The 9,675-nt window shown below is 45.4% G+C and overlaps 1 protein-coding gene across 1 annotated transcript in view; it reads left to right on the top strand.

Moving 5' to 3' along the window:
• ADAMTSL1 (ADAMTS-like 1) overlaps nt 1–9,675 on the top strand; it is a 397,951-nt gene that overhangs the window by 323,090 nt on the left and 65,186 nt on the right. Inside the window, exons 23-24 of the mRNA XM_014542360.1 lie at nt 2,842–3,021; nt 6,691–6,825. Of these exons, the coding sequence (XP_014397846.1) occupies nt 2,842–3,021; nt 6,691–6,825 (315 nt within the window). The remainder of the gene's footprint in view (nt 1–2,841; nt 3,022–6,690; nt 6,826–9,675) is intronic.

Raw genomic sequence — 9,675 nt, 5'->3', positions numbered from 1 at the left:
CCCTCATGGTGTGGGGGGGGGGGGGGGGGGGGGTGTTAATACATAAAAACTGAGCTCAGAGTCCAAAGTGCACGCTGGCATGGCAGGGCATCATGATGCTCTTGCTCTCCCTAGTGGTGCTGCCATGAAAAATCAGCTTTCCTGCCTCTCACCTGCATCTTCTGTCCAGGTGTGTTCAGAGACCATGCCAGCCTGGCCACTCTCATGCATTTGAGCATCAGGTGTCACCATATGTGTAACCTCTCCCTGATGGATCAGGGGTGCCGTATCCAAGTCTCCACTCCCTCTCAGCAGCCCCGCCTCTTCCTCTGAACAACCATGTAGGTCCCTAGGGATTCACACTGAATTATGGGTAACATGAATAAAAGTGAAGACCAGAGAGTCGCTCCTGTGTTCTCCATAACAGGGAGAAAGGGCTCACAAATTGGCTGAACACTCTGGCCACCTGCCTGGGGCCATCGCTCCAGGCTGGAAAAGCCCACCTGAGGCAGCAGAGCAGCCGGGACAGCAGTGAGTTCACACAAGGCAGCTCATTGTTAGGTGAGACCGTGCTCCCACCCCACCTCACTTCCTCACCGGAGCCCGGGAACAGTGGGTGCACCGGGACTATAGTGGGGGCTCTTCAGCTGGGTGGCGTAGAGTAGACTGGGGTAAATTTTTATCAGATTCAAGGACAAGGAACAGGTATACAGGTAACTCTTGAAGGTGCCTGCATCCTAAATAGTAGGCTGCCCATTAAGGACAAAATCCAGCTCCAACTCTGGGAAAGCACAGGACAAAAGGTCTGGCTCTTTAACCAGTCCTGGTTTGACCCTGTTTACCAGGATTTGACATTCTAAATAAACCCTGCATACATGCCCAAGAATTCTGAGTAAACTTTGTGAGCTGGGTCCGCAGACTGGGGTGCAAAGGAGGGAGCTTTCTGCTCCCTAAAGATCTGTCTCCCAATCCACTCAGAGCTCAGCCTATGAGAGAGCTTTATGCAGACATGCCCAAGAATTCTGAGTAAACTTTGTGAGCTGGGTCAGCAGGCTGGGGTGCAAGGGAGGGAGCTTTCTGCTCCCTGAAGATCTGTCTCCCAATTCACTCAGAGGGAGCCTTATGCAGATCATCTCAAGCTTGTGCTAACCTGGGGCCTGCTGATCAGCATGTCAACCACAAGGAACTTCCTAAAGAGTTAAGGCTGTCTACTCAGGCTACTGTTTATTACAAAATACCATAGCCTGGGAGCCTTAAACAACAGAAGGTTACAGCTCACAGTTCTGGAGACTGGGAATTCCTAGATCAAAGTGCTGATCCATGCAGTTCCTGGTGACAACTCTCTTTCTGGCTTGCAGGCAGCTTTCTTCTTGCCGGGTCCTCACCTGGCGAGAGTACTAGCCCTCTGATCTCTTCTTACAAGGGCTCTAGTCCCATCATGAGGCCCACCCTCCGCCCATCATGACCTCATCTAAATCTAAATGCCTCCAAAGACCCCACCTCTGAATACTATTGCACTGAGGTGAGGGCTTCAACATATCATTTTGTGGGAACACAAGCCTTCAGTCTGTAACACCCCTAGAAGACTTCTTAAAGGAGGTGTGCAATCCCAATTCATATTCGCACACTCTCCCCAGCTCTTTCTCACAGACAGTGAACTTGGACTGAGGAGAGAGCAGAGTACTTCAGACTTCTTAAAGGAGGTGTGCAATCCCAATTCATATTTGCACACTCTCCCCAGCTCTTTCTCATAGACAGTGAACTTGGGCTGAGGAGAGAGCAGAGTACTTCCTGTCTTTCTTTTTCTGTGCCGCTGATACCTTAGTTCCATGTCCTCTTGTTCTAAGAAAATACACAGGCTTCAAAAATACAGCCATGTTTTCTATGTGTATCCTCAACTCTGGTAAGGATCTAGCAGCTCTCCTTTGTCTGGTTCTTGAATGTATTAACTTTTGTGGCTTTTAGCTTTTGTGACTTTTATTGAAGTGTTATATCTCTACAGAAAAGAGCACATGTCATAAAGGTGCTAAACTCACCAAACCAGCCCCCAGGTCAAAAAACAGAGCCTTACCAGCAACCATTTCCCTGACTACTAGCAGCATAGGTTGATGTTACCAGTCTTTGTTTCTTACTTAGAGAAAGGAAATCATGCAGTAGATACTCTTCTGTGTCTGACTTCTCTTATTCAACATTTTGTTTCATATTCACTGACAGATCTAGGTTTGGTTGTTATATTTTTACTAGAGGCCCGATGCATGAAAATTCGTGCAAGAGTAGGCCTTCCTTCCCCCGGCTGCCAGCACCGTTTCCCTCCGGCACCCAGGACCCGGGCTGGCTCCCTGTGGGCCAGCTGCAGGCACCCGGGACCCGGGCCGGCTTCCCTCGGGCCGCCCGCAGGCACCTGGGACCTGGACTGGCTTCCCTCGGGCCACCCACAGGCACCCGGGACCTGAGCTGGCTTCCCTCTGGCCCTGGCTTCATCGGGAAGGATGACCGGAATGACATCCAGAAGATGTCCGGTCTAATTAGCATATTACCCTTTTATTATTTTAGATAATGTTTTCTCCAAAGAATCTTTGTATTTTCCTTCCACCTTGGAAGTACCCTTTACCAGCCACATACTTCCTCTTCTTTAACTGGCCTCTCTCTTCCTGCCTCGTCAGTGTAAGTTCGAAAATTAAAAGACCCCCAGACAACAGAGAGGCCCGAGGCATTATTTAGTTTGGCCAAAGGCTGGTAGAAGACGCCCAGACAGATGCTTCCTGCAGAGTCCCCGCCAAGAGGCTATAAATACCTCCAGAATCACCTGAACGTGTTTGGCTGATGAGTTTATTTTATTTATTTATTTTTTTTGCTTCCTAGGTGTGCCTGAAGCTGAAGTCACTTGGTTCAGGAACAAAAGCAAGCTGGGCTCCTCTCACCATCTGCACGAGGGATCCTTGCTACTCACAGACGTGTCCTCCTCGGATCAGGGCCTGTACTCCTGCAGGGCAGCCAATGTGCACGGAGAGCTGACTGAGAACACCCAGCTTCTGATCCTAGGTAAACACCTCCAGGCTGGCTGCCCCTGGTGGGCCCCGTCAGGGGTGACTCACTCACCCTCCACCTCCTCTTTTCCATGATCCAAATACGTACATAAAGATAAAATCAATATCCCTCCCCTTCTCCCCACCTTAGGGCCTTCCAATAGAAAGAATACAGACTTTGGGGCCAGGCAGACATCAGTTCGAACCCTGGCTCTACTGCTTACTCACTGTGTGATCTTCGGCAAGTTACTTCACCTTGCTAAGTTTAGATGCTGGTCTTGCGTGGAGACCTGCAAAACAAGGATTGCCCGCATTGGTGGATGGGGCCAGGCGTAACAGAAGTGAAGTAGTGAGTCTTTTTTTTTTAATGTATTTTTTATTTCTGAGATGAGGGGAGAGAGAGAGTGACATAGAAATAACAATAATGAGAGAGAATCATTGATCAGCTGCCTCCTGATCACCCCACACTGGGGATCCAGCTTGCAACCCAGACATATGCCCTGACGGGAATTGAACCATGACCTCCTAGTTCTTAGGTCGACGCTCAACCACTGAGCCATGCCAGCCAGGCTAAAGCAGTTAGTCTTAACACCTGTGTCAAGGACTTCTTTAAGAATCAGATGAAACTAAATTACCCCCTCCAGAAACATTTATACATGCTAAAACTTTTATGTCCTTTAAGGAAGTTCATAGTCTAGTCCACATGAAATCCACACATACACCCTCCTGTCTTAGCCCACTCCAGCCACTATAATAAAACACCACAGACGAGGTAACTTATAAACAACAGAAATGTATTTCTTAGACTTCTGAATGCTGGAAATCCAGGATTGGTGTGCCAGCATGGTCGGGGTCTGGTGAAGGCCCTCTTCTGGCTGCAGACTGCCTGATTCTTGCCGTGCCCTCATCCTACAGAGGGATAGGCCAACTGTCTGGGGTCTCTTTTATAAGGACACTGATCCCCTTAAGGTGTAATCACCTCCCAAAGTCCCCACTATCTAATACCGTCACCTCGGAATAGGTTTAGGATTTCACCACATGAATTTGAGGGGACACAAACATTCAGACTAGAGTACTCTCTAACATAAGAACTCCTGATTAAAGAGCCTATCACAGTTCCTGGCATAAAGTAGGTATTTAAAATGAACAGCAGTTGCTTGGACACCACCATCCCTTGCTGTTGCCCAATGCAGGACTCAGCATGTTGTGAGCTGCAGCCCTTGTCCCTTGGACTAGGGACTCTCTGTTTCTCTTCACCACAGAGTCTGGGCGTTGGTGGAATAGAATAAAAAATGCCTGCTTTTGTCTTACTTTTTTTTTTAAGGGCAATTATTAGAGCACTTTCTCTTGGTGAGAAAGGTATCATTCTAAGGGGGAAAAAAGAAAAAAATATGATTAATTACACACTATGACTTCACCAGGGAAAAATAATTAAACATTATACTTGTATTCACGCCCCAAGTTGAGGATATACCAAAGCCCAGCATCTCCAGCCACTGCCAACTCCGAGAGGCCCAGATGGATTTTTGTCTCACCAGTGGCTGCATAAACCTCCAGTTGTCTTAGGAAGTCAGAGAAAATCAGCTCATTGAAGGATGTCATTTGTTTTGGGTTGGGTTTCATCGTCTGAGCTGCTAGTCTGGAGCCGGGGGCCCAACGCTTGTTGCCCCACACTGAGTTATGGTGCTTACTGTGGGTTTCTCTTCCCTAATAACCCTTCCTTATTGCCTCTGCTAAAAGAGATGAAAGCCTAGGATGTGTAGCTACTACTGTAGCTTTGCCAATGAAGAGTGTGTATTCTGGGAGCCAGTCCTTGCAGCATTTCAGCACTAATATGGTATGACTGTTAGCATGGGGCTTGAAGAGCAGAATGGCTTCCCATTTTAATCAAACTTGATGAGAAAAAAAAAATCACTATTTTAGGCTTTTACGTTTAGAGCTTTTCTTAATCAGAAGCCTTGATTTATTAATCAAAGTTTGTTAGTTTTATAGGTAGTTTATGAACTTAGAAGTAGTGCTTCCTTTTTTATCAGCCAAAAATATGGCTTAATTTTTAAATCAGGGATTTCATGTATAAAGCTGCAGTTTTACGCCAAGTTCTGTGATTTAACCTGTAGCAAGGAGACTTGAAGTATAATGAGACAGAATATTATTCATTTATTCAGATAGTCACTGGATGATTATTCATTAAGTGCTGCCTCTAAGTTCCATGTAGGACAACTATAAGGGGTGACCTCTGACCTTGGAGAAGTTACAGTGTCCCTGAGAAGATCAAATGGACATATACCAAAAAAGAAAAATGTCATAGAAACTGTGAGGACATTAGAAGGTGTCGACATTTGGCCCAAGGAGATCTGATGGGTTTTAGCAAATAAGCAAAGGCTTACTGCGTTTTAGCATTCTTAAAGAAATATTCAATTGCAATATTGCGGGAACTCCGTTTCCCTCAATATTCAATTTCATTGTTCTTGAGGGAATATTGAAAAGGATGTGAGGAAAAGAGTCTGGGTTTGAGTAAACTGCCACCATCAATTGCTAAAACCGTGGTGTTTGAGAGCAGAAAGAAATCTTGGAAATGATGAGGTTCCATTTAATAGATGAAGAAACTAAGGCTAGAAGGATTAGTGACTTGCCCAAGTTACTGAAAGACAGAGCCACAGCTCAAACTGAGGGTTCCTGAACCCCAACTGGATGTTTCTGAACTAGACTCTGGCACCATCATGACCTAACAAGCACCTAACAAGGTGGCAAGCACATAGTAGGCCCTCCCTGAACCCTATTAAAATAACCATCAATTACAAGAACAACACTCCTGTTTCTCTTTCTGCTCCAGCAAGGGCCGGAGAGGAAAAGGTAGGAGTCGGCCTTGAGAGTGTGAATTGCAGGGCATCAGGAGATGCCGGAAGAGGGGGAACGGGTGTCTGTGCTTTCGCTGGAGAACCAGGGATCATCCCGCCACTAGGTTCAGTAGCCGCTTGCCTCTGTATTTGTCCAGTGGAAATAACAAGCAAGCCACTGTATTTCCCATTGCTGTCACCTTGGCTCTGGTTAACGTGACCCCTGATGACTTCAGCCCTGACTCCTTATCAGACTTTAAATAGCAAATGATCCCTGTCCGGCTTATGTGTCCTATTGAGCATGAAAAATTCACACCACAAAGCAAGTTAACTCATCGACTTCATAGATGGACCCTTTTCCTCATAGAAAAAGCCACTCATGGGCTCCTTTTAAGTAAGAATTCCTGTGGCATATCCCTATCCGTGGGGACAAGAATAAAGTGCCCCCCTCTAAGGACGTTATAAATGAAAGCTCTTTAATATAGGACTTGACGTTTTGTAATTGCTGAAGAAATGTTGGCTTCTTAAGAGTGTCTTTACAATGTGGTTTAATGTACCTACATTTATAGGGACCCAGTGGTCCTGTGGTATAAAGTGGTATTAGTCAGGAGCTTCTGAAATCTACATGCCTGATTCTTATTACTGACCTTATTGGTTCAAGTGTTGTTTGAAATTCAGACTCAATTTGATAGGCACGCCTTCTCAATAGGAAAAATTATGTTAAAAGGCAACAAGAGTAATGCCTGCCTTACACACAGACACAATTACACGCATGCTCACCCCTCATTCCCCCCTTAATATGGCCTTCATGCTTTAACCTGTCTGATTCACCATCTGCCTTCTCACAGATCCCCCCCAAGTCCCCACGCAGTTAGAGGATATCAGAGCCTTGCTTTCAGCCACTGGACCGAACCTTCCTTCAGTGCTGATGTCTCCTCTGGGAACACAGCTGGTCCTGGACCCTGGGAATTCCGCTCTCCTTGGTGAGTCCAACCCTCTGGAACATTGGGCAGCAGTCCAGGGCTGGACAGGATTTATGGGTGGGTGACTGCTTGCAGGTGGGAAGGAGGCAGCAGTGGGGGGTGGCCAACAGGAAATCACTAAATTGCCTACAGAATCCAGACTCACCAGTGGAAACTTGGCTGACTTTCCATATGAGGTGAGCGCAGTTCTTAGTCTGGACTCTAGCTTGTCTAGATTCCAACGTGGCTCCTTTCTGAATCCTCTTGGGCTGATTCCACAGTCCAGATCCTCTATATCAGACTGACTCACCGAACGATGAGTAAGGAACAGCTCCTGTATCTCCTCTTCTTGCCAATCACACCCCAGTATTCCCCCATGACTTCCTCCCAACTAAACAACAACTCTAATCAAGTTTCAAAGAAAAGATGAAATATCAGCATCCCCCAAAAGCCAGACAATTCTATTTACGCCAGCCTTATATTGGTAGGACGGACACCCAACCCAGACAGATTCCTCAAACCAAGTGTTTAAATAACTTCACCAGGTACAGCTTCCCTGGCATCTGTCATTGGGACCTTCACCAAGTTGATGCCCACATGGCTGGTGCCCTCTGGTAGTAGAGAGTTGTTCAAGAACATTCAAGTCCTGGATCCCAAATATTGGTAATGGCAGCTAGAATTATTCCTTTGGCTCAAAGTTAAAAGTTTCTGAACCCTTAATCCCCATCAACCAGCAAGGACCAGGAAGCCATTGAGTTTCCAGTCATACTGCTGATGATGTATTCTCAACATGGCCATGGGGTCAGGTATCTTTAGGAATACAACACAGAAAGATTACCTTTAGTTTTCATTATCATCTGAAATTAGCAAACACTGCTCATAGCATGTGGGGAAAAGCTTCTGATTTCTCTGTTTCTGATCTGGGTAAAAATAGGACACCGATACAGGAATGAGTGGCCCTTGTCTGTTCCCCATAACTTATACAGCTTGGCATTGAGTTTTTCCACATCATTTTGATCAGAGTTCATAGACGCTGTAAACTGCTTGTTTTCCTTGGCTTATAAATGGTAAACTTGTTCTAAATGAAGTGTGTACATTGTAAAGTTTTTTATTTTAGACTCATCACCATGAGAAATTGTCATAACTATTCATCATAGCCCAGTCACTAGCAGAGGGTACAGCAATTGATTATTTTTAAATTCAATAACTCTTGGGTCACTCAGGTGCCATTCAGCATGCTGGAAAAGTTAACCTGCTCGTATTTTTCCATGAGAGCATTACTTTCTCCCTTATTCTGGAATAATATTTTGTCTCATTTTAGCCATGGGCAATAAGAATTTATTGTGCTTTATGCTGCTGCATTTCATTGCTAGTTTATAGTGTTTTGTTACCATAGACTGGTATTTAAATCTAACAGTTAAAAGGCACCTTAATACACTAGTTCATATCCAGACTGCTCCATTTGAATGAGACAGCAAGTCAATTACCATAAAATCCCTGAATGTAACTGCCTGGGCAAAAATGGGCCCTAGTGGTGAATGTCACTGTCTCGCCAGCACTATAGACCTAGGAGAGATCTATGTGGAGTTATGGAGATGAATTAGGGAATGATGTCAAATTTAAGGACTCTGAGAAGCAGGTCATTTGAAAAATACCAGGGCCTCACTGTGATGGTTTGGAGCTGAGCACCAAAGGATAAGTGGGACTCCACTAGGCAGAAATGAGGGAAATAGGCACTTAAAGTGAAGATGCTAAAAGCGCAGAGATTAAAATGTGTGGGGTATGTATCAGGTGCCTATTCAGTAACAGCTATAAAATAGCACCGCTTTAAAACTGATAACGGGCAGCCAAACTGGGATAGAAACTAGGCCATCAAAAGGAGCAGGCCTCAGCTAAAGCTTGTCCACTCAGATTTGACTTGGATCCCTCCCCAAGATTTCTGATACCCTCCTCCATCTCAAAACTCCCAGTTATTGACTCATCCTGATCTCTTAATCCAGATGCTCCCCTTTGGACAAATTCCCATCTCCTGCTCCTACTAGTGACCCTTTTAGACTAGAGTGTGTACTCTGAGTACAAGAAATAGGTCTCGCCCAGCCGGTGTTGCTCAGTGGTTGAGCGTCGACCTATGAACCAGGAGGTCACAGTCAGGGCACATGCCCAGGTTGCAGGCTCAATCCCTTTTGTGGAGCATGTAGGAAGCAGTCGATCAATGATTCTCTCTCATCATTGATGTTTATATCTCGCGCTCACTCTCCCTTCCTCTCTGAAATCAATAAAAATATTTTTTTTAAGAAATAGGTGAGGGAGGTGATTTTGTGTATGGTTGATGAGAACATTAAATGGTGACAAATTGTGGAGGACCTTGATTATTAGACAGGAAGTATATTTACTAAGTGGGAAATGGAGATAGACCTTTAGAGGGTTAAGTAGGAGAATGATGTAGTAAAAGTAATATTTAAAAGAATTAATCTGACATTCTATAAGGATAATCAAGAGTAGGAGAGATTTAATGAAGAAACCTATTTTGAGGGTGACACATATTCTAAGCGAGGCTAGAAACAGGTAGCAAAGATACTGTTAATCACCCCTTCCACAACCAAGATGTCCTTGATCAATCATGATATTCTTTTCCACTTAGTCCAGGCACTGCCTTGCAATTTATTTTAACACTGGAGGCCCAGCATGCAAAATCGCGAGAGACCCAGAATCCTTCCCACCACCACCACAGGGTCCAAAGTCCCTCCTGCCGCCACTGTGGGAGGGACCCATCAATGCACCTCCTGGTGACCAGTTGTTTGGTCGTTCCGGGGTTACGGTGTTACAGCCACTAGCTTTTTATAATATAGACTAGAGGCCTGGTGCACAAAA

This window comes from Myotis brandtii, unplaced genomic scaffold (genome assembly GCF_000412655.1).
Source record: "Myotis brandtii unplaced genomic scaffold, ASM41265v1 scaffold30, whole genome shotgun sequence".
Classification (NCBI taxonomy): Eukaryota; Metazoa; Chordata; class Mammalia; order Chiroptera; family Vespertilionidae; genus Myotis; species Myotis brandtii.
Note: the sequence above shows the minus strand (reverse complement) of the source record. Positions and strands in the feature narration are given on the sequence as shown.